Source organism: Sprattus sprattus (genome assembly GCF_963457725.1).
Source record: "Sprattus sprattus genome assembly, chromosome: 3".
NCBI lineage: Eukaryota > Metazoa > Chordata > Actinopteri > Clupeiformes > Clupeidae > Sprattus > Sprattus sprattus.
In genome coordinates this window covers 35,575,019-35,600,371 of record NC_137922.1, presented here as the reverse complement: position 1 = coordinate 35,600,371, position 25,353 = coordinate 35,575,019, and the positions used below count along the sequence as shown (strand labels likewise).

Sequence of the window (25,353 nt, the reverse complement as noted above, 5' to 3'; positions counted from 1 at the left end):
TTTAACATTTATCTTTGCAGCCTTATTCCAGAATTCCCTTACTGTATATTAGCAAGGAAAAAACTGTGGATATTAGAAGTAGTAAACAATAGACTTTGATATGTATTTGCTCATACATTTTATTTCATAATTTTTATAGAAGGTTTTATTGGCTGTGCAGATAGACAGTCTGTCCCTGTCTACTCCTTCTAACTCTGTCTTCTGTTTTCTTTGTCTGTCCTTCCCCTCTGCTGTATGGATGGGTGCGTTGTTGGCACTGCCTATTTTTCCTCTCCTCTCCTGGTCTTTGTTTTTTATTTTCTGTTGTGCCCTGCATCTGTACATAACAGAAATTGTGGTGTAAAACTACAGTATTTCCCTGAACCTACTTCTCTGTATATGAGATTTTCCTTTCCTGAAATTCTCTGCTCATACTCACTTGAAAAAGCATCAATCTGAAGGCACATACTGTCAAGCAAAGCCTGCATGGCTTCCTTATCTTTCTCTTTGGCCTTCTCTCTTTTCAGATCTATAGTTTCAAACAAGCATGGTATTTTATTACAAGCAATCTAAAAGCAAAACAAGCCAAACATATATGCAAACGAGTGACATCACATCCTCTACGTACCCTGTGTTTTCATGGCTGCTAATGCCACATCCAAAGCCACTTGTACTTTATTTTTTTCCTCCTCCTTTCTAGCAGTGTCTTCGTCTGCTGTTTTGAATGTAATGTTATTATTGGAAATGCACAGACATTTTATGTTGAATAAAAATGGTTCATCAGCATCAGTAAGGGATGGCACAGGCACAGCCACATGTATACTCACTTAAAGTAGCATCAGCCTTATTGAGCATGCTGTTAAGCACCGCCTTTATGACCTGCTCTATTTCCTTGTTTTTTCCCAGCTTTGTTTCCAAATCTGTAGTTTAAAGTCAGCAAGGTGGTTCATTGCAAGCACTACTGGCAAGTTTGTTGAAATATCTACATCTTTTTTGGCCTTATACTCACTTTGAGTCCTGTAGTCCACCTGTTCCAAAACATTGTTCAGCTCGGCCGTGACCTCCTCTTCACCCCCTTCCTGCGTTCTTGTTAAATCTAAAGGTGAACATATGACAGAGGGATCAATATGGGATTGGTTACATCTACGAGAATGCTAGGAGTATGTTTGAGTGTGTTTGGCCCTCATACTCACTCATAGCAGAATCCCCGTTATCCAGCACGGTCCTGAGTGCTTCTGCCACATCCCATACCTGTCCCTCTACCTCTTTGGACAGATCTGCATCAAAGATATGCCACTCAGTTTATTAAAACAATACTGGAAAGCATATTGAAATGTTGAGACATCTGTGTTAGACTTATACTCACTTAGAGCTGGGTCCACCTGATCCAGAGCGTCCTGAAGCACAGCGTTTATTACCACTGTCCCATCCTTGTTCTCTCCCTTCAGCTCAGTTTTCCGATCTACAGCACAGAGATATCCCGCGCAGTTTATTTCCAGATGTCCATCTTTCCCTTCTTTCTTTCCCTTCTCAGTGACATTGCTGTTTGTCTTTAATGATGAGTCCACTTCTGCTATAGGGACCTTAATGGCCCCAGATGATATTTCTGGTTTCTTTCGTGCCATCCCCAGGTCAACTCTCCTGAATTCCTCTATGAGGAGTTTCCTGAGTTCTCTCTTCAGCTTTTTTTTGCTCTTTTTTGTTTTGCCGTCATCATTAAATGGAACTCCCAAAACTTCTAGTTCTCCTTGCAGATCTTCAACTTTCAATTTTCGGAGTGCCCGACGTCTCGATTTATCTGTGTCAGTTTCCTGCTTGGCTGCTCTGCAGCAGCACAAGCACATCAAAAATGCCAAAAATCCCATTCCCATCAAATATCAACCTCTTTCTAGGCTGACTGAGTACACACTGAAGTAGAAAACCAACATGCATTGGAGTAATTAATAGACTCTCTGTGACATCATCATGTTGCCTGGTCACCTTTATGACATCATTCAGTGGAATGTTTACGCGATTCCATTGATGTGCATAAGAATAGAATAATTGGAAATGCACAGATATTTTATGTTTGATTGTTTCTCCTTTGTACGTTGCTTTGGATGAAAGCGTCTGCCAAACGACTAAAATGTAAAAATGTCAAAAATGGAATAGAGCTCAACGGTGCGCCTGAGTGTGGATCAGTTGGGGCACTGGTGGTTCTATGCTGAACAAACCGAATCAAAAGAAATATAATGGTTGAAAGCCTCAGTCAAAAATGCGTACACTAAAATGTTGCCGGAAAAAGCCTGGGCACTATTTGGTAAATACAAAAATGACCATTTCTATTCTTAAAATTTATGAAAGAATTAGTAACTATGCTATGCATACGTGTAGGGGGATAAGTCTGATTTGTTATTTCTTGAAAACACTTTAAAGTAACACTACTGAATCCTCCACCTCGTCCACCAGATACAAACCTTACAGCTGATACCTTTGCCTCTTTCTTTACTAAAATGCTTGTGGCCATCAGTAGCCAATTATCTCCCCCCCCCGTTAAGGGTTCCAGGGGTTCCATCTCTCTCCATGTGCAGCCTCAACCCAGACATGTTGCACTCCTGCTCTATGTCCCCATTATCCTCATTCCCACGACCTCCTCCAAGCCAGCCATCACACATGTGATAAATGCTTCCCTGGCTTAAGGGATGTCTCCAACAGCATTCAAACAGGCTTGGGTTAAACCTCTTCTCGAAAAGCCTTCACTCAACCACGCTGGTATCGATACTTCCATTTGTGATCTAAGGCTATCAAAGGGCGTGTTTCAGGCCTCAGAATTCCTCTCACAGAATGACCTCCTCGATCTTTTTCTGAGAACACCTCCTTTCCTGACATCTCTAACACCTAACTTGGTGTGCACTTCTTTAGCTGATCTCCTTGCACTTTTGTCATATTGAATAGATTTGTTGCTTAGTTCTTTTCTCCAAGGTCTCCTAATTTACTGAAGAATGGTATACAGAATGGTATTCATACAGGTATTAAAAGCCCTTTTCCTTAGTAGATAATGCTAGAATAGAGGGGTAATAAGCAAATGTAAATCAGCCGCTCTCAAGTGCTTCCCCGGCCACATGTAGCCATGTTTCTGGAAACTCCAGGTGCTGTCGCAGCCACAACTCTTTTTCTCTCTCTCTCTCTCTCTCTCTCTCTCCCCCTCTTCCTATGTCTCTTTCTCTCTCTCTCTCTTCCTCTCCCTTTGTCTCTCTCTTTCTCCCTATGTCTCTCTCTCTCTCCCTATGTGTCTCTCTCTCCCTATGTCTCTCTCTCTCTCTCCCTCTCTCTGGCCTGCACCTGTTGTTGTTGCGGGTGTTACTGTGCCTGACTGATTGGGGCCAGCTGGGGAGCCAGCCTGAGCAGTCTGAGCGCTCATCAAACAGTGAGCAGTGGCCAGGGAGACATCCTTACTTATTATCTATCAGCTGAATAAACACACCAGAATAACCAAGCCTGTGTGTGTGTGTGTGTGGTGTGTTTGGTTTGTGAGTGTGTGTGTGTGCGTGTGTGTCTGTGTGTGTGTGTGTGTGTCTGTGTGTGTGTGTGCGTGTGTGTGTGTGTGTGTGTGTGTGTGTGTGTGTGTGTGTGTGTGTGTGTGTGTATGTGTGTGTGCGTGTGTGTGTGCGTGTGTGTGCAGCCACCTGTTCGAGAAACTCTGTCTCACTTATTAGTGCCAAGATGCTAATTTATTGGAATTGTTGAAAATGAAGGAACCATGTGCTCCCCTCTTAACAGAGCTGAACAAAGACTAATTATGAAATTAAATGTATGAGATGATATGGCCCTGAGTTACTTTCTGGTTCATAGGTCCTTCTGCTGGAGGGAGCATGTTAAGAATTAGTGCCGTGTAATATGGTGAACTCCTGGCATTTTTCTCATAGTCTTCACTTTTCTGAACAAGGCATACTTGTGTTTAAGGTACAGCCTGTGCTTCTGATCTTATGTTGTTTTTGTTCAGTTCAGCAAATGGCTCCTCATCCACACAGTCCTTTAACTGTCTATTCTGTGTGTGCTCTCAAAATAACTAAAAAACGCTGTTCCTTCACCAGAAAACATAATCTTCTGTCCATGGCAAATTTGCCAGGGTACATTTGTCCAAGGCATCTCGGGTGTCCTGTATACAGGGTCTTAAGCTGATTAAAGCGATAGCTCCAAGCATATTGCTGTTAATGTTGTGCTACGAGGCCCACAAGATAATTGCAGTCAGGGTTAGGGATTTATTTTCATGGAGGAAGCTACTGTGTGTTTTCTTCCCTTTGGTCTTTCTCCTGATTTCACATTTAGAGCTGGAGGAGATGTCCTCCTTAGTGGGAGTTATGGAGCCGTAAATCATGCTGGAACAAAAACGACAAATCACAACCTGGACCAATCAGATGTTATTTTAAAGCAGCTCTTCCCGCTTTCTTGGTGGAGAGGGTAAATTGCTTGTCGTTAGCTTGAGAGAGAGAGAAAGAGAGGGAAAAGAGAAAGAGAGGGATATGGAGAAAGAGAGACAGAGAGTGTCAGAGAGAAATATGGAGATGGAGAAAGACAGAGAAAGAGAGATGGAGAGAGAGAAAGAGAGAGAGAGAGAGAGAGAGAGAAACAGAGAGAGATAAACAGAGACAGACGTGGAGAGAGAGAGAGAGAGAGAGAGAGAGAGAGAGAGAGACCGTGGTCACAGTCACAGTGGAGCATTCCTTGCTATTGGTCACTGTCCTGCTCCCTCTTCCCTTAGAGCAGTTGTCCAGCCGACTGGCTTTTCAGACCGTGAAATATTCAGCCATGTGGATGGTCCTGCTTTTCCTCTCAACCATCTGGTGTGGACTCGGAATCGCAGTGAACTGAAGAATGACCGCAACTTCTTGAAGTATCCATGGAATGTGATCAGTGAACAGATCAGTTTCGCGTGGGCTACTGACAGACTCTGCTAGGGGTTCTTAAGAAGTGTGTTTTGCACGCATATTCATACACACGGATGCACTGCCATTCAGGCCATACATACAACTGTTACATTCCCCTGCCTCCATGTATTGTACCTGCTCACATGCAAACAGAAATGAGAGAGAGAGTGAGACAGAGAGAGCGAGAGAGAGAGAGAGACAGAGAGAGAGAGAGAGAGCGAGAGCGAGAGAGCATTAGAGAAAGAAAGGGACGTGTCAGTGAGCGAAACCCTCATTACCAAATGAAAGACTGTTGACTGATGTTCCTGTCTCTGAATGTGAGTGTTGATTGTGTATTTTGGTGCAGGTGGCTGACGTACCTGTTGATCCTGATCCTGGACCTCGTCATCTGCCTGGTAGCCTGCCTCGGCCTGGCCAAACAGTCCCGCTGGCTCCTCACAACGTAAGTGGCCTAACACACACGCACACACACACACACACACACACACACACACACATACACACACACACACATTGCAAGCATGCACATACACACACACACACACACACACACATACCAGTTTCAGTGCTTTGGCTTGGTCGTCTTCCAGTGAAACAACTGGTCAAATGCATTGTTAGTGGATTATCTTAAATTATTCAATAAAGAGCTATTTGCTTTAGAAGGGTCAAGGCTTGCAGTTCTCACTGGTCAGGGCACTATTTGGATTGTACTTGCTTGTATTCATCTGATCCATGCTCAGAAGCACTCAATCCAAAATCACTTCCATGTGGATATGCACAATTGGAAATAATCGAATCCTGATGCACGTCATTCTAGATTTAGTCATCAGCTTATAACACAACTGCTCATTCTGCATGACTGTTGTTTCCTGTCTGGTGTCTTTAAGGAGCCCCATCGCCCTGTAGACACTGTCCTGTTCAACTGAGATTGCTTTAGGTTGCCCAATTACTGTGGAATTATATGCGTATAAAACATTTGGCATAATCGTGTGTCATGAGTCTGGTCCACACACACATGAGGAACAGTAAAAATAAGGTGAACAAGAGTGTCATCTCTCCTAAGATGTCGGTTGTAATTGATTCACCTTTAGATAATGTTTTTCCCTCCAATTTGGTGGAGAACTGTCAGCAGGAGTCAGAGGGCAACACCTGCCCCATTGTGTGTCCTGCCCCTGTCCCACCCTGCTCCATCAGGATGGGTCCCTGTGAGCAGTGTCGGATCTAGTCATTTGGGGGCCTAAGGCGAACATAGCCAGGGGCCCTCTTCATCCGTCCTTTTAATGCAAAAAAAAAAGGGCCACCTCAAAGCAGGGGCGGACTGGGGGAAAAAAGTGGCCCGGGAGTTGTCTGTCAGAGCGGCCCACTTAATATACGGCGCGTTGCCCACTCAATGTATGCAAAATACCCATACACCCAACATCATTTTGGATGATTACAAAGAAATAACATTATTTATGTTTTTTAATAACATTTGGATCCACAAATTTGCCTGGATGGACACATGGAATAAAATGATACTGGCTATTGTAACACTTCAAGGTAGGTATAGTTTGCTAGATGAATATGCTTAACTCTGGGCTAGTATCCTACATTAAGCAATATCAATTTTTTTGTAGGCTGATTAACTCATACAGCAATACCTTTTTGTATAGTAGATGGCAGCACACAATCAAAATATTTCCCCTCTACCTACATAGCTACAGTAGCTAGTTATATGGAAGAAAGTTGCATTCAGGAGCCTTCATAAGCAAACATGATTTGGCTCCACATTAAATTATCCACATGTCTCAAATGTTGTATGATGCAACATAGCTTTACAGGACACATAAAATATGTCCAGTAACAACGTAAAGAAGGGGGCAACATATAAATCAAAACCAACTATATTTATTGACTGATCTCGAAAGTATTGGCTAACAAAAGCTAAATAAGTCTTCACAAAGAAAATAACTCAGTGTTAGGGCAAAAAGCGAACATTCACACTGTACAACCTAATGAAAAGTGACAGTGGTAGCCTACAAATAAAGGAATACAGACCGCGTTAGCCACTTCACAGCGTGCTAGCCATGATTTTCTTTTGTTCCAATTCTTGGATGTAGGATTCCACCCTTTGTAGAAACCTGTTGAATCGATACATTTGGTGTAGGAAGTCCTAATTGTTTTGTTGTCAATTTATCTTAATTAGTACGCCGACTAAAAATGAGTTTCTTTCAAGGAGTGACTCCAGTTGTTGCACTGAATGTTAGACATCTTGACAGAATATGCCTTGACCGTTTTTTTTAAACACATACGTCCTTATACTTATGACGAAAGAATGGAGCATGGCGAGCCCTCCCGGAAGCCATGGAAAATGCATTGAGAGCCCTCTTTTATGAAAGAGAATGGATTTAACATTAGAGTGAGAGAGATCTGGGGCGATTTCCATTTAGCCCCAAATAGAGACGCCGCCTTCTGAAGCACAACTGTTGCGACTGTTGCCTGATTCGACATTTGGTAATTTCCGACAGAGAAAAAAAATCTCCTTTTCCTGAAGGCAAAAATCTCCTTTTCCTGAAGGCAGTTCGTCGCCACAATCGCCCTTAAGGTCCGCCGCCACTGGTTTGAACTTTATTGTAGAAATTAACAGAACAGAACATACGATGGGGTGTAAACATCAGTGGTAATGGTAGTGTTGCATGCTGGGTGTGTGATTATGTGTGTGTGTGTAGGGTTGTTAAAGGTGCCTACGAGCGAGACACGCAAGTATTAGGCTAGAGTGATTGACATTTAATAACAAATAAACATAGTAAGACTGACGGAGGAGATTAGATTAGTAAAGAAAATAGTAACCATGAGTGTGAATACAGGTCACTAGGAGTAGTATAAATAGCAGACAGTGATTCCTAATAATTATCATTAGAGGTATGTAATGTATTCTGTGAAGCAAGGAAAACTGTCACGACTGACAACATTTGCGGGAGGGCCGGTTGGTTATAGACTTGGGCCGGCCCATCGGTGCCTGGGTGGGCAACTCGTCGAGGGCTTTCTGCTGGGTGGGGGCTTAAGGCAGTTGCCTAGTTCGCCTTAATGGTAGGTCCGCCACTGCCTGTGAGAGAAGGGTTCAGTGTGTGTTGTGACTCAGTGTTGGCCAGGGCATCTCTGTGGCGAGGCGAGGGGCGAAGAGTGCCGATGCCAAACAGGAACAGGGCAAACAGCTGAGGGCCTTTGTGCAGCTGTGCGCTGGTCTCTGGTCTCCAGTGAGGCATTCAGGCTTCAACATTCTGCGTGGCTTCACTTCTGAAAACATCAGCACACACACACACACACACACACACACACACAGACATTGCATGAACACACATACACACACACTGACAAGAATACACACTCTCACACACACACACACACATACACACACACACACTCACACACACACACACACACATTGCAAGCATGCACATATACACACCCATATGCTCATAAACACACACACACACACACACACACACACACATACACACACACTTAGACACATACACATACACACCCACACACACACACTCAGTAAAGCCCAGCAAGTTTAGGGTTAGCTGTAGGTTAAGTGGGAAAATCCATAATAATCACACCCAGTGGAATTGCTAAAAGGCAGTTGATTCGGTCTGTGCATTCGGTGTTTGCAGTCATGGGGGACTAGCGCAACGCTATGCTAATCCTCAGTCATCTGCGCGGATCACTCTGCTGGGGTTAGTTAGCCTGCGGTTGCACCGTCGGCATAATCCACCACATCTGGAATGGCTGTTACTCCCCATAAACAGAGGATTAATGCATTGTTTGAAATGGCTCCGGGCGAGCGTTTTTTTTAACAATGGACCTCAACCCCTGAAAGGGTTCATCTGCCACGACCACAAAGCCAACCTCCCAATCTATGCAGTTGTAAATGCGTCACTCACGGAAAATTAGTTTAACCACAACCATGTGAATGACCCATGTTTCGGGGCCTGACTGCAGTGACTTCTCAAGTCTTATTCTTCTCTGTGAGAGTTGGTTCGTGTGTCAATTTTCTTAGTGTGTGTGTGTGTGTGTGTGTGTGTGTCAATGTCACATGATGTCCTGTGCAGTTGTGTGGAAATAGTAGTACTCCTGCTTGAACTACAGGTTGTCCCGGAGAGAGCCAGCCCCACCCACTCCTTTTCATTCGATAATGTAGGCTCTTAGGTCATGCTTGGGTGGGTGTAGCTATTTCCATGGGGATCGTAGAAAAACTGAGCAATGGAGAGAGAGAGAGAGAGAGAGAGAGAGAGAGAGAGAAAGAGAGAGAGAGAGAGAGAGACGGAGAGGGAGAGGGAGAGGGAGAGATGGAGTGGAATGGTTTGAAGGTAGGAAAAGAGAGAGAGAAAAAAGGAGAGAGAGAGGGAGAAGGAGAGGGAGATGAGTGGGAGGGTTTGAAGGGAGGAAAAGAGAGACAGAGAGAGAGAGCGAAGGGAGAGTAGGAGCTCCACAGGGCATGTAATCCATACAACAGCGTGCTCACCCAGGCGAGAGGAAGCCTGTCTCCCCTCATCAATGAAGCAAGGCCAGAGTGGGGTTAGCTTCTTTTACATGCACGCAAGCTTATACACACACACACGCAGGCTTCAACCACACACACGCAAGCTTTCACAAACACACACACACACACACAAGCTTACACACACACACACTCACACAATACCTGCGGGAGGCTTTTCCATACCTACCACCATGCATATGCTAGAGCCATACATATTAGAAGAGACAGGATGTGTCCTTAGACATGGTGTGCTCTCAGTAAGCCTCCTGACCACCCTACTCTCTCTCTCTCTGTCTCTCTCTCTCTCTCTCTCTCCCTGCACTCACACACACAAACACACGTTCAAACTGCAGCATCCACCGAATTAATAACTTAACAGCATCACACATGTCGGCTGCACACCCCTATATCTGAATCCTCACTCCAAACCGCTGCAATGTACATGGGGGGGGGGGGGGGGGGGGGGGGATACAGCTGTGTGTGTGTGTGTGTGTGTGTGTGAGTGTGTGTGTGTGTGTCTTAGATGCCAGCATGACTCAGTAGCACATATCTCCTCTCAATTAAACTCCCACCTGTAAGGACCCATGGCTGCCCTTTTTCTGCCGGCTGGAGAGGGGACACAGTATGTGTAGGGGTATATAGAGTATAAAGTAAACTAAGTTACATAAGAGATGTGGGAGAGCCAGCATGAAGAATAGTTAGGATAGTTCAGTACGCACTGTAAGAGTGTGTTTTTGCATGTGTGTGTGTGAGAGAGAGAAAGAAAGAACTAAAGAAAGAAAGAATGGAAAAAAGAGAGAAAGAAAGAGTTAGTGTTTGTGGGTTGGTTGTTGCACATATGTATAAACTGTAGAGAGAGAGCCTTTCCTCTGAGCCCTAGATCCCATGACCTGAAGCAGTGCCACATGTTTGTGGTGTGTGCTGTGACTCCTGTACATCTGAATGGGCCTGTTGGGAGCCCAGCTCATTGGCACTCTGGGGCAGATGTCTGTACACTAGAGGGCGCCATGTAAACAGTGGCCTAAACGCTGTGTCTGTTGAGTTTATGTTTAATCAACTAAACCTGCGGTTGATTGCGTAATCAACGCATGCCACCGCCCTCTAACTGCAATTTGCAGCGTCCACATCGGAACGGTGTCTTTAAATCACCGGCGCGGAATCATGCAACCACCGATTGACATGAAAGAGAATAAAAAGACATACATACATACATACATACATACATACTGTACTGTACATACACACAAACATACCATGGCGTGTTTTGAGGTTCACGTTGTGACAGAATAACCTAAATGAGCTAAAACAGGCGCTTAAGTTTCAGTTTCAGTTTCAGTTTGTTTATTTGATGAAGAGGGACAGTGTACATTAATAAACATTAAAATGTAAATGCACCCAAAAGGCTAGTTTCTATTGGCAGTCCCCCTGCCAGAGTGAAAATGGCTAACCAACTTTAAAAATACATTAACATATAGCCTATATCAAACATAACATTGACAAAATATAACAGAGTAAAATAAAGTTAAATAAAATAAAATAAAGTTCTACTGAACCCACTAATGCTCACATTTTGGTTATTTATTAACCATGTTTTAAGATGTATTTTAAAGCTGTTAAATGAGGTTGATTCTCTAATGTTCTGTGTACGTGTTACTAAATCTGCACTTCAGTAGTTTCCTTTCCTCTACTTCTTGAGAGAGAAAAAGCCTGGACATTTACAGCGCACTGGGATCTTGTGCTGTTGTGATTGCAGGGTGTAAAACTAGCCTACACACATACAGACAAAAACACCCTCTCACACATACAAAGAAAGGCTCACCCACAAACACACAGAGAAATAGAAACACACACACACACACACACACAGACATACTCAGACATGAATGGACCTAGTTTAAATCAGACTCCTTGCTGGCATCCACCTCCAAGCCTATTGCATTGTTTTCACTCGTCCAAGCACAAAAGTGACAGCGCTGCACTTGGTTCACGAGTGGACTGCTCTGTCCAGAGTGTGTGGTGGTGTGTGTGTGTGAGTGGGTGTGTGTGAGTGTGTGTGAGTCTGTATTCTCTCTTGCCAAGTGGCCAACAGATCTGGAATCAAACCTGCCTCTCAGCCATTCACTACAAATCACTACAATTACATATACTGTCTTCTCTCTCTCTCTCTTTCTGTCTTTCTTTCTTTCTCTCTCTCTCACTCTCTTACACAGTCCTCTCTTTCTCTCTCTCTCTCACACACAGACACACACAGTTCTCTCTCCCCAAACTTCCACAAACTACTGACAAACACAGCACTTGAGTCTCCTCCTGTTTTCATGAATGGCTCTAATGGAGACATTTAATAAGATACAAACATTGGGTCTCTTTGCACCTGCCCCTCTTATAAGGTAATGATGTCTTTAAGTATGAATTTGCCTGGCAGCACATTTGCACAATGGTTCTGCATGGCAAAGATGCTTTGTCTCAAAAAACTTACTAGGACAGAAAAGAGATTAAAAGAGAGGGAGGAAGAGAAAGAAAGAGAGGGGTAGAGAGAGAGAGAGAGAGAGAGAGAGAGAGAGAGAGAGAGAGAGAAAGAATATCCTGATAGAAAGATGTTATCTGTTCCTTCATTAGTTTCTCAGCTTGTTGTAAATTAAATGGCATCTTATGATAGCATAATGGAGTTACGGAGAGACGGGCACACTGATCCAAAGTCCCCTGAAGCTGCCGACTCAATCAGTCTGATCCAATTTCAGCTGCATCACAATGAACTAAAGCATGTAGGTCTTTTGCACAGGAAGGCAGTTATGTAGTTTATACGTAGCCTAATCCGCTTGATTGAAACACACAGTATTTCTTGTGGTGCATTCTTGTGCGATGCTCAGCTCTTTTCATGTTGTGCATTGCATCGTGCATTATAAAACAATGCTGTAAACAGAATAGCGTAGTGGTTTGTGCGAGTCCTGTCATGTCCTGTCTTCCTTTTATTGATATCCGTACCCTTATAGCTCTCCCTTTCACACACACACACACACACACACACACAGCATTGAACACATCCATGCACGTTTCTTGATGATCTACGTCACGACCGTGGAATCGGTTTTGGATCAAGCATGTCCACCGAGGCCCACGCACACACACCCTCCTCCTCATGCACAGCAGCCTTAGCATCATTTGTAATCTCCCAGTCTGTTTTGCTCTGATACCCATCAGCCCTTAGCCTCTCGACCACTGAGCAGTTATCATTGAGTTCTCCACAACAATCCCCCCCCCCCACCATGGAATTCAATCAGGGTTTAATGTGTGACTTGTTCACTTCTTTCATTGTCTAACCTACTTTGTCTGCACACTACTGTGCAAATGACTTCTCTGTTCTCTGCAGTATTTCAGATTGTAATGATTTCTCTTCGGTGAAGTGAGCATTGGCATGATGGCCGCCGTAACTGGGAAGCCTTCCATGGGTCACAGCACTGCAGGCCTGTGCTCTTTCACACTGGGTGAACTCGGGGCTGGGTCATTTCTTCAGAGCAGGCTTGACTGAGCTGTTCAGTGGGCCCTCAAGAACACCAGCCCAGTCCCATGCGTCTTACACACACGTGTGTGTACGAGGAAAGGCAGTCAGTGAAGTAGTGTTCGAGGGTCCACGTGCGCTCTCTTGAGTGTGCTTATGGAGGCTCGAACAATGCCTCTTGCAGTTCGGTGTTCATGCTCAGTCAGATCTGTGTGTGGAGTATGTGCATCTACATAAATGGGCAGTGAAATTTGGACTGTATTTCGTTGTTTTTAGTTCACGTCAGCGTCCTCCCCCCGTGTCTAAGGTCTTTGTCCTCGCTGTCCCCTCGGGGAGGATGGTTTTTTCATGGTTGCACAGCAGTTATGATAAGGGTTAGGGTAAGGGTCTTCAGTGTCCTATCAGGACTGAGGTCTTTGTCCCCTGTTTTCCCTCTGCAGAATGATTGTGTCTTTATTGACAAGTGCACAGTAGTCCTAATGGCCACGGGAGGGGTGAGCTTCAGCGTGGTCTTTTGTCTGAGTTCTGGGTCCTCTGTGTCTCCCTCTGCAGGATGATGGTCTTTGGGGTGCTTACACTGATCCTGAGCTGGGCCTCGCTGGGAGCCGAAATCGCTGCTGCTGTGGTAAGGATCTGTCTGTCTATCTGACCGTCAGACCGACCGACCGACCGTCTGTCTCTCTGCCTGCCTGTCTGTCTGTCTGTCTGTCTGTCTGTCTGTCTGTCTGTCTGTCTGTCAATCAATCAAACAACTGCTCTTTCTGACACCTGCATTTACACAAACAGAACTCCTATTTGTATTTATAATAACACTAAATCACCACAGAATGCCCCCCACATACGTAAAGTGTGAGTGTCGGAATTTCAGGTGCATCTTGGGATGTTAAGAAAGGCAAGAGACACCTGAGTGACGTGAATAGGAGTGGTCATATCTGGAGAGCAAATAAGAGATAAAAAGAACCTGCTAGAGTAATGGAGTGTGTTTGGATTTATGCAGCCCCAAAGCTGTTTCTGGCAAACCGCCTCAAGGTATTAGTGCTGCCTGTGCTGAAGAATTGTGTGTGTGTGTCTGTGTGTGTATGTGTGTGTGTATGTGTATGTGTATGTGTATGTGTATGTGTATGTGTATGTGTATGTGTATTTGTGTGTGTGTGTGTGTGTGTGTGTGTGTGTGTGTGTGTGTGTGTGTGTGTGTGTGTGTGTGTGTGTGTGTGTGTGTGTGTGTGTGTGTGTGTCTGTGTCTGTGTGTGTCTGTGTGTGTAAGGGAGCGACAGAGAGAGAGTGTGTGTCAGTAAGTATGTGTCTGTGTGTGTATAATATACAATTTTAGTATTTACATGTTTGTTTTCGAGAACATTTTCATTTCAGTTTTTGGATGAGTTTGTGTGTGTGTGTGTGTTTCTGTCTGTCTGTTTGTCAGTAGTATGGCCCCCTGATGATAAGTTGTGGAGTATGGCATTGATGTACCGAAGCCCCAAATAAAGTTTGATCCCCAGATTATCCTACAGGATTTCCTCTGCACAGCTGTGCTGCTGAGACATGAAACACATACATGCACCAGACACACACACACACACACACACACACACACACACACACACACACACACACACACACACACACACACAGACACACACACAGACACACAGACGCAACAATGAAGGGAACAGAAAAGGAAGAAGAGAGAAAAAAAGATGGCAAAAAGAAAGTCTTCCTGGATGATGTCCCAAACGTGTGGTGGCAATATGTCCTCTTTGACTTTGATCACGCTCAACAATAGCGGAACATGTCATCACAGCTCCCTGCTAGCGAGGTTTAGTTCTCACTGCGTTTGAGACAGGAAGAAGGCAAGTGAATACTAAGAGGACTTGTTGTTCTGAAATACTTGCTGGCCTGTATGCTTTACATCAATAGTGTCTCTCAAGTTGTTCTCTCAAAGCAGACGATGGAGAGTCCGCTATGATGCCCCTATGAACCTTTATTGACACTAAGATGCAAAGGTTTATGTGCATCTTTATAGATGTGTGTACCTGTTGTCAAATTGAAAGCAATTCTCGTCAGGTTTGCAAAAAAAAAAAAAGATTAATTTCTATTACTATGTAGAACATACAGGGGGAGAGAAAAAGAAAGAAAGTAAGTAAGTAACACTCAGAGTGAACGTGAAGTAAGCTTCCTGACTGCTAATTCAAAATGCTCATTTGGTTTTGGACACCACCAAATCTTTACTCTCGGGACCAGTCTCCGAGCGGTTTGTGAACGGTCTCACATAAAGCTTTATTGTTGCTCTGACGACCAGCACTGCCTGACACTTTAACTGAATTTCCCAGGGAATTTACTGGGATTGTGAATTCAAAACAGTCATAAATTCTTTATAAGGTGCTAATAATTAGCCCCCATTTATTAACTGTAACCTTTAACCTTTCTGTAACACACTGACCACCCCTTTGTTTTTTAACCATGGGGCGTCCTCTATATGACACACTCTCCTATGCCACATGCAAGCTTCCACGGTTTAGACTCTCGTGACCGTAAGCATGAGAGAACTTCACAGTGCCGTCACGGCAGAGGAAAAAAAAATGCACACATCCAATTAAGCAGCCATTTCCATGCAGAGGATGAACCAGGTCAAGGCAGTTTGAGCACATCTGAAATCCAGGGCCAATCCAATTTCGTCCACCTCGCATATTTGCTGTGAAAATCGAATCAACCCACTCTGCTCTCACAGCCAGTGAGCCAGGGAGCGCTTTAGAAACTTCCGGTGGGGTGGTTTGGAAACTTGAGCATGGCTGGCTCGCTCCAGTGGACGGGAATGTTGTTCTGTGATGTCGGTAGTGCGTAGTCTGGCGCAACGGGTGTCCGCTTAGCGCCCAAGTCATAGTGCGGTCAGGTTGGCTGTGAATGGGGACAAGTCAGCCTGTGGTCACTATGCTCTCCCCACACTTCCGAACTGTGTCTTTCCACTTCCACGTCGCTCTCTCTCTCTCTCTTTCTCTCTCCCAGATTCTTGTGGTCTAGTATCCCCAGCGGTTTTTATAGCCCTGTGAAGAGGGCACTGAGTGTCATGGTGTGTTTATAAAGGGTTGAACTAAATGGTTATGGTTCTGGATGATGGCTGTTTGTATGCAACGGCAGTTTATTTTTGTGCAAAGAAGAATGTGCTTCTTTTTTTTCAGTCAAAGTGTTTATGTGAGAGAGAGCAAATACCTAAATCTGTGTACAGTGTGTTTGTGTGTGTGTGTGTGTGTGTCTGTGTCTGTGTGAAAAATAGAGAGAGAGAGAGAAATAAAGTAAATATCTATTTTGTGTGTGTGTGTGTGTGTTTGTGGTGTGTGTATATCTGTGTGCGTGTGTGTATATCTGTGTGTGTGTGTGTGTGTGTGTGTGTGTGTGTGTGTGTGTGTGTGTGTGTGTGTGTGTGTGTGTGTGTGTGTGTGTGTGTGTGTGTGTGTGTGTGTGTGTGTGTATGTGTGGGAGGATGTGAAGCGGTGGGTAAGAGCATGTTAACGGTGAGTGCGGGTCACTGGGAGCAGAGCGGATCTCTGGCTCAGGCTGCACCCTCACTGGCTGGGTAATTGCTCACGCAGGCACATCAGCAGCTGCCCACCAGCCAATTATGGCCAGCGTAGAGCTCAGTGGTCAGCTGTGGATGGAGGTGATCCAAGCAGCTCAACCCATTAGGGAAGTGGTCAGCTGTGTGTGTGTGCTGTGTGTGCTGTGTGTGTGTGTGTGTGTGTGTGTGTGTGTGTGTGTGTGTGTGTGTGTGTGTGTGTGTGTGTGTGTGTGTGTGTGTGTGTGTGTGTGTCTGTGTGGCAGAAAGGGCTGTCTTAATGTGTATCCTATTGTTCACATTCATATACATGTATTCCTTGTCATGCATCAGTGTGTGTGTGTGTCCATCAGTGTGCGTGTGTGAACATGTCCCCAGAGCATTTATGGTAGTGATTGTGATTGTGTGTGTGCATGTGTTAAGGTCTTGGCCAACCTCCCTGCCCTCTGTACATTGACCTACCAAGGGACCCGTATAGACAGAGCATGTTTGGAGAGATGCACTTATGAGTCTGTGAACACCGTAGTATGTATGTTACTGATTTGGATTAACACTAATTTTGTGTGTGTGTGTGTGTGTGTGTGTGTGTGTGTGTGTGTGTGTGTGTGTGTTTAGGTGTGTGTAGATGTTCGTGTGTGTGTGGTTTGTGTGTGTGTGTGTGAGTGTGTGTGAGTGTGTGTGTGTGTGTGTGTGTGTGTGTGTGTGTGTGTGTGTGTGTGTGTGTGTGTGTGTGTGTGTGTGTGTGTGTGTGTGTGTGTGTGTGTTTGTGTGTGTGTGGGAGAGGTACCCTTTATGCTGTATATGTATTGATGACTCTATCTTTTCAGGGTACAAGTGACTTCTGTGTATCACCAGACAAGTTCATAATGAACAGGACTAAGGAGTTGATCAGATCGGGTGAGTTCTCTGACTGGCCAGTCGAATATAATCAATACTGTATCACAGTAATTAGGCGCAATATAGCACTTATAGATATTTATACAGACAAAATCTAAATGTATTTTGTTTAGACACTCTGATGGTGGTTATAATAGTTATAATGTTTATCACTTTTACTTTCCGTTGACTTACTGTTCTTTGATTTTGTTTCTCTCTGTCTCTGTCTCTGTCTCTGTCTCTGTCTCTGTTTCTGTCTCTCTCTCTCTCTCTCTCTCTCTCTCTTACAGATATTGTGCATTACTACCTGTATTGTAGTCAGACTCTACCCAACCCTTTTCAGCAGGTGAGCCTTAGTTTACGCTTTCGTGACACTCATCGCACCTCAGCCCTGTCCTCCCTCTCTAGGGCTTCCTCTAGCAGTCTAGCTCCAGCTCCACACACACACACACACACACACACACACACACACACACACACACACACACACACACACACACACACACACACACACAAACACAAACACAAACACAAACACACACACACACACACACACACACACACACACACACTCACAAGCACACACTCTAATTTTATCTTGGCCTCTTCCACTTTGCAACCCGCCTGTTGTTTTTCTCACTTTCTTTCCTTTTTTTTTAAACCAAAGCTGTGCTCCCCTCTCTCCCTCGTTCTCTCCTTCTGCCTCTCTCTTCCTCTCTCAGCGCCAGAAAGATTTCACTCTTACCCTCTCTCCCTCGTTCTCTCCCTCTGCCCCTCTCTTCCTCTCTCAGCTCCAGAGATATTGCACTCTTCCCCTCTCTCCCTCTCTCAGCTCCAGAAAGATTGCACTCTTCCCCTCTCTTTTTAGGTCAGACAGGAGAAAGTGGGAAAGATAGAAAAAAAGGTCCTCTGCGCCCAATATCTGGCCCTTGCCCTCAGATTCCATTACTGTGCACTGGTAGACATGCCCTCAGGATCAATAGTGAGAGAGAGGAGGAGGAGGCCAGAGAAGATAACAAGAGGTCATGCTCACAGTCACCTACCCCCCCCCCCCCCCCCCCTTCTCCTACATATGCACACACACACTCACACACACACACACACACGCGTGCACGCACGCACACCCCTCTCCATCTCTCTCTTTCATTCACACACAAACACACATACACAGACACACACACATTTCAACTACTGACTACAAACATACATTCATGCTCGCTGGCACCTTTACTATTACAGTACACTCAAAAGCCTCTCTGTTTCTCTCTCAAGTACACACCTACACATTTCTACTCACACACACACACACACACTCACCAACCCACTTTGGCACACTGAGGTTTGCTTTACATTCGTTGCTGCTTTTAGGTCATGCATTTCCTGTGCCAAGTTACCCTTCATTGAAGCCAAACTAATTGCCACAGCACCTAACTCCACTAACTTTATAGCCCTTAGCGTCTTTATAGCCATGTAATTAGCGCCTTTGGGTTTTCAGCTCCAAGCTAATGAGGTGTTCAAGGTCGTGACTCAGGGCCTAGAGGAGAGCAGAGGCTTTGGAGAGGGCGTTGGGTTCATGGAGAATATATCTGCTTGCATAACATATTTCATATCGTCTGTCCTATCCTGTCTTCTTTATTTTTGGTACTCATTTTTGATTTCATATTTAGTATTTCCCCAACACAAGCCACCCTTTTCTGCCACCCTCCGCCCATTCCTGCCCAAAAGGCATATTAAACAAACACTACTGCACAGTGAGTGTCACTGTCTGATGGTTATTCAGTTCCATTTCTATTCACACCACTCTATTATCTATGTTTCTTTCACATCTGTATCAACTCTTCCTTTCTCTTCTACCATTTCTCTGTTTTCTTCAGAGGTCTTCTGATCCGTCTCTCCCTTTTCTCTCTCTGTCCCCTGTCCGCTGTGCATCACATAGCCTAATTAAATCTGGCTCAGAACAATGGCCTGAGCTCTCTTTGGTCATTTATTTGTGTGCAGGCGCACCATCGAGATAACAGGAGACAGTAAGAAAGCGGTGGGGAGAGAGAGAAAAAAAAGTGGTTCAATCAGACAAGATCCTGTGTGCCGGTCACGGATAACTGGCTGTGTCTGTCTGTCGCTCGCTTCAGAATGCCTAATGTGGAGATTGCGCAGATAATTATCTGGAAGGTGGTTTTCTCCTCCGAAATTGTCACCAATTTCAGGAGGGAGCTTGAGGGCTTGGTTTGAATAGTTGTGGATGTGAGAAAGCTTAGGCGGCTTGTGGTGACTGAACCGTTTCAATGTCACTGTTCAGGGCTTTGTCCAGTAGTGTGATCAATATTGCTTTTCTGTCTGTACAGTAGTGAATACATGAGTAACTAACTAAATAAATAAGTACCCATCACTTACTTACTTACTTATTACTTAAAGGAATAACGGATACATACACTGGACACAATGTTGGAGTCCGATGTATAGGTTAGTGTTATAATTGTGTTGGATGTATAAGTTATACTATACTACTATATAGTGGTCTGTAGGTTAATGTTATAAATGTGTCAGATGTAGCCTGTATGTTAGTGTTAGTTGTGTCGCATGTAGCCTATAGGTCAGTGTTATAATTGTGTCGGATGTAGCCTAAAGGTTAGTGTTATAATTGTGTCGGATGTAGCCTATAGGTCAGTGTTGTAAATGTGACAGATAAAGCCTATAGGTTAGTGTATAAATGTCTCAGATGTATAGGTTAGTGTTACAGATTTGTCCGACGTATAGGTTAGTGTTATACAGGTATGGATAAGTACATCAAGTATACCTCAGCGTTTACGGTGATGATTATCTGATCTTTGACGCCCCACTGGACCAGATAAGTATAGCACAGGGCCTGAGAGTGCACGTTGTTCAGTTTAGTTTTGCTCTGAGTCCGAGCGTTTGGTGTAGACTCTGTCATGCCACACGGGTGTGGAGATCCCACAGGGCAATGTGCATCGGGGTTTGGCACCCGGTGTGTCCAACAAAAGCCGGGCATAGAGACAAAAGTGACAGGAGTAAGACCACAATTCCAGTCCGTTGGCTAGTTACGAAAATACCATAGTCAAAAGCCAAGCACAGAACATTATTGCAGGTCCTTGGGCATTTTAGACTTTTCAGGGTCACCCTGTTTGTTTCAAGGCATTACTTTATGCCTGTGTCTGTTCAATCCAACTCCATGCCAGACACATACCAAGGCAGAGCCCAGGCAGACACGTGCCACGCAGAAATGGTGCTTTTGACTAAATCAATTTGAAAGTACATTAAAAGAGTTAAAAGAGCACAGTAAAATAAGGAGAGCACTAGGGATGGGTATTAGACCAGCTAATAGAGCATAGGATAAAATATAAATACAAAATATAGTACTGTACTTTCGATAAGTTCACGAAAAGTTTCTGAGAACAGTTGGATATTAAGTCTAAATATGACACAGTTGGTGCACCTTTGATGTGATCAGGAAGTCGATTCCAGAGCTGAGAAGAATAGCAGCAAAAAGCTGCTTCTCCATGTTTTGGTTCTGTAGTAGGTATTACCAACATATGTCTCTCCACTGGTTTACTGCTGAAACATATCTGAGAGGTATTTTGCAACAGCCTCATTTAGGGATTTATAAACAAGCAGCAGTGCTGTAAAGTCACTTCTGTTTAATTTATGTATAGAAATTAGTGGGTATGTACAGCAAACACTATAGTGACACAATTTCCCTTAGGTCAGAACAGGATTGTATTCTACAGGCGTGTTAAAGGAATATTCTTGTCATTTTCTGTAAAGAGGTGGTGAATTAGTAACAGTTAGTGTCAGTTTCACTTCCTGTCGTTAAGTGTTTCCGTCTCGCTGTTATTATTTGGTGATTAGTGCCCCCTGTTGGTGTAGACTGGAATTAAACCTGAGGCTGAAAGTGCTTGAACTAAAACTAGGGCTAAAGGTGCGACTTTCTGATTCAACAAACTAAAATCTTGCTTATTATTAAGTTATATTTAAATGTGCCAGCAGAAGAACTGGTCTCAGAACAGTTTTCTATGCGATCAGGAGGCATTATAGCTTGTCAATGGACTCTCTAAGGTGACATTTGTCCTCCGTTCCAGTCCCTGACGGTCTTCCAGAGGTCTCTGACCACAATGCAGATTCAGATCCAGGGCCTGCTGCAGTTTGCTGTGCCTCTCTTCCCCACAGCTGAGGTGAGCTCCCATAAGGTCATGCATGCGTCCCTTCTCTTTGATGGAGGGAAAGTTCTTGTTGTCTGTCTGTCTGTCTGTCTGTCTGTCTGTATAATGCATAGTGGGCATTAAGGGGTAAACCTCCCTGAGTGACATTAATGATGTGAAACTAGATGTACACCAATAACACACCTGATAAAAAAGTTTCAGTGACTGATCTCTATTTCAAATGCTTGCCTTGTTTGTGTGTGTGTGTGCATTTGCGTGTGTGTGTGTGTGTGTGTGTGTGTGTGCATGTGTGTGTGTATCTCCAGAGGGACCTGACTAGCATTCAGAATTTGTTGAATTCCTCAGAGGCCAGTCTTCACCAGCTTACTGCCCTGCTAGACTGCAGGGGACTGAACAAGGTAACAGTGGAACATGTTGTTCTGTGTTTGTGTCTGTGTTTCAAAAGTCAGGGTTAGAAACGAACCTTTGTGAACATATCTCTCATTCTGTGTGTGTGTGTGTGTGTGTGTGTGTGTGTGTGTGTGTGTGTGTGTGTGTGTGTGTGTGTGTGTGTGAATGTGTCTGTGGGTGGTTATCATACTTGTGTGTGTGTGTGTGTGTGTGTGTGTGTGTGTATGTGTGTGTGTGTGTGTGTGTGTGAATGTCTCTGTGGATGGTTATCATACCTGTGTGTGTGCTGTGTGTGTGTGTGTGTGTGTGTGTGTGTGTGTGTGTGTGTGTGTGTGTGTGTGTGTGTGTGTGTGTGTGTGTGTGTGTGTGTGTGTGTGTGTGTGTGTGTGTGTGTGTGTGTGTGTGTGTGTGTGTGTGTGTGTGGGGGGGTGTGTGTGTGTGTGTGTGTCTGTGTGACAGGACTACCTGGATGCCCTGATGGGGGTGTGTTATGACGGTGTGGAGGGGCTGCTGTATCTGTGCCTCTTCTCCCTGCTGGCCTCCTGTGCCTTCACTGTCATGCTGTGTGCCATACCACGAGCCTGGAGACAGATCGCCAACAGGTCAGATACAAGCACACACATACACACATTCACCAGAGTCACAGATACAAACACACAAACATACAAGCACACAAATACACACATGCACACACAGTCAGAGACACAAACACACACACACATACAAGCACACAAATACACACATTCACACACAGTCATAGACACAAACATACAAGCACACAAATACACACATTCACATCCACTCACAGACACAAACTCATACAGACACACTAGATGGACAGTGATACATACTGTATACATACTGTATTCTCTGTGACCTTCTATATCTGCCCATGCAAATACACACACACACACACAAACACATACACACACCATGAACATTGCATATACATTCCCTTCATATACTACATCATGTAAATGATCAAATGAAATGTACACATACACGACTCTAAACTGGATCTGGAACTCAGAACTAGACCATTAGTGCACCAGCATGAATATTCCTTCATGAATATTCCTTATGAAGGGAAATATGTCGCAAAAATGCGAGGGCTTGTAGACTTGATGTGAGAACTTGTATAATAATAACTTGTAGAAGGGCCATTCTACCGAATTCGTGTAATATGCAGTCCCTCAACAATAAAAACTATTTACAAAACAATTAGGTATTTAGGCATAGATATTTAATTAGAAAATGTTATGGTCTAAATAAACCCAATGCATTACATGAGATAGTAATAAGCTAAATATATACAAAATCATCATTTATAGGGTACTTTCTATTGGGAAGTAGCTGTCCCCAACCCTAAATTTCAATGCCTTTAAATAACACTTTTCAATTTTTTTTCAGATCTTTATGATTGGGTTGAAACAGAACTTGGAATATTTAGATTTATTGTGGGTTTAATTTTTAAATCAATTTACTATACTCAAAAAATCATGTCCCTAGTTTTCATGTCACTACCGAAACACAAGAGTTTTAGTCCATTGGCTGAGCCTGTGTTTTAGCCACGACTCTACATTTTTGACCATGCAGTGACACTGCATCTCTGTCCCTCATGGTTGAATGGTAAGTAGCTAAATCCCATAGTTTTTATATAAATGTGTTCCAAAGTCTGAAAATCGACATGTAACCTTAAGAATTGTCACTACCGAAACGCATGTTTTCTTCAATTAAGTAAACCTTTTGGGGTTTCATGGAAAATCTTATGTTTGTATGTGTGCACCTCTTCAAAGATGTGTTTGAAAGCCGTGTGCTTGCTAGAATTCTTTATTTATGCTTAAAGTTAGCTAGAATTGTCACTACCGAAACAGTCACTACCGAAACATATGGTAGTGACCAGATGATTTGGGTAGTGACTAAATGAAATGGTAAGTAGTTCAATCCCATCATTTTTAAATATATGTGTTGTGTGGACTAAAGGGAGGCCCAGAGCACCTTTTGGATGATTTTGGGAGAGAAATGAACATCCATCCAACAGTGCAGTCACTACCGAAACAGTGCAGTCACTACCGAAACAGATAAATTGAACTTGAAAATTTGGTAAAAAATTAATTTCTATGGATTTCATTGTGAAAACCTTCAAGAAATATTTGTAAAAATACACTTCAGAGAAGGGAAGGAAACACAATCTGAACAGGTCAATAATAATACTTTTTTACTATAGTAAATGTGATGTTTCGGTAGTGACAATTTTTGGAAGAGGAAAAACATTCCGACACATTCTGAAAATACAATATAAAACTTGACTGTTCTTTTACTAGATATATGTACTTTAGATATGGTACAATATACATACGGACAAAGTTTTGGGAATAAACCATAAAAAAATTCAAAATATATCCGACATGACTTTGTATCAATTCGGTAGAATGGCCCAGAAACAAAAAAATAATTTGTATGTTTAATTAATTGTTGTAAATATACACACACATGTGAGTTGAATTTGACCTAACTCTGAAGGGGTATTTAAGCTTTAGGTCCTCAGTTTAAGTCTACAAGTTCTCACGATCATAATCACCTTCATAGTTCCTCACACTCATCCACCGTCACAGAACCATGATAGTATCTGTAACACTCCCCCCCTACACAGGGAACGTGATTACGATGACATTGATGAGGAGGATCCGTTCAACCCGTCAGCACGCCGCATGACCAGCCACACCCCTGGTACCCATGGCAACATGCAGAGCTTCTGCAGCTACAGCAGCAGCATGGGTAGCCAGACTAGCCTCCACCCTCCTACCCAGACCGTCAGCAACGCCCCAGTCTCTGAATACATGTGAGTGCAGCCTAGCGCCACTGAGCCTGCTCTGCCATACCAATAGAGCAGTGGTTCTTAACCTGGGTTCGATTGAACCCCAGGGGTTCGTTGAGTCACTCTCAGGGGTTCGGCAGGGGTCAAGACACACACAGTATGGCCCGGTTCACACTAGCAATGTTGGGCCGTTTTTATACATACATACGTTTGAAGAAATCATATTTTATTTTTCAAATTACGAAGGGTTCGGTGGATGCACTGATGAAGCTCTCAGGGTTCAGTACCTCCAATAAGGTTAAGAACCACTGCAATAGAGGCTAACTAGTGACACACTTGAGCTAATTAATCATATATTCCGTTCGTGGATTTATTCCATATTTGTCTTCCTATCTGTCTCTCTCCCTCTTTTTTCTCTCATCTTGTCTCCAACTCTTTTTTTTATCTTTCTTTCTTATCTGTCTCTATCTCTCTTTCTGCTCTCAGGAACCAGGCGGTGCTATTTGGCGGTGCTAACCCTCGTTATGAGAACGTTCCTCTGATTGGCCGAGGCTCTCCTCCCCCTTCGGTAGGTTGGGTCCCAGAGAGCATATCCTCCTTATGAGGACAGATATGACCCCACAAAGACACATACAGA

The 25,353-nt window shown here is 43.8% G+C and overlaps 1 protein-coding gene across 1 annotated transcript in view; it reads left to right on the top strand.

Moving 5' to 3' along the window:
- Window positions 1-25,353, top strand: part of ttyh2 (tweety family member 2) — a gene marked incomplete at its 5' end in the record, with an annotated part of 72,385 nt that overhangs the window by 43,807 nt on the left and 3,225 nt on the right. Inside the window, 9 exons of the mRNA XM_080834149.1 lie at window positions 5,233-5,328; window positions 13,463-13,535; window positions 17,285-17,354; window positions 17,624-17,679; window positions 21,428-21,520; window positions 21,814-21,906; window positions 22,358-22,500; window positions 24,552-24,740; window positions 25,203-25,284. Coding sequence (XP_080690275.1) covers window positions 5,233-5,328; window positions 13,463-13,535; window positions 17,285-17,354; window positions 17,624-17,679; window positions 21,428-21,520; window positions 21,814-21,906; window positions 22,358-22,500; window positions 24,552-24,740; window positions 25,203-25,284 — 895 coding nt within the window. The remainder of the gene's footprint in view (window positions 1-5,232; window positions 5,329-13,462; window positions 13,536-17,284; window positions 17,355-17,623; window positions 17,680-21,427; window positions 21,521-21,813; window positions 21,907-22,357; window positions 22,501-24,551; window positions 24,741-25,202; window positions 25,285-25,353) is intronic.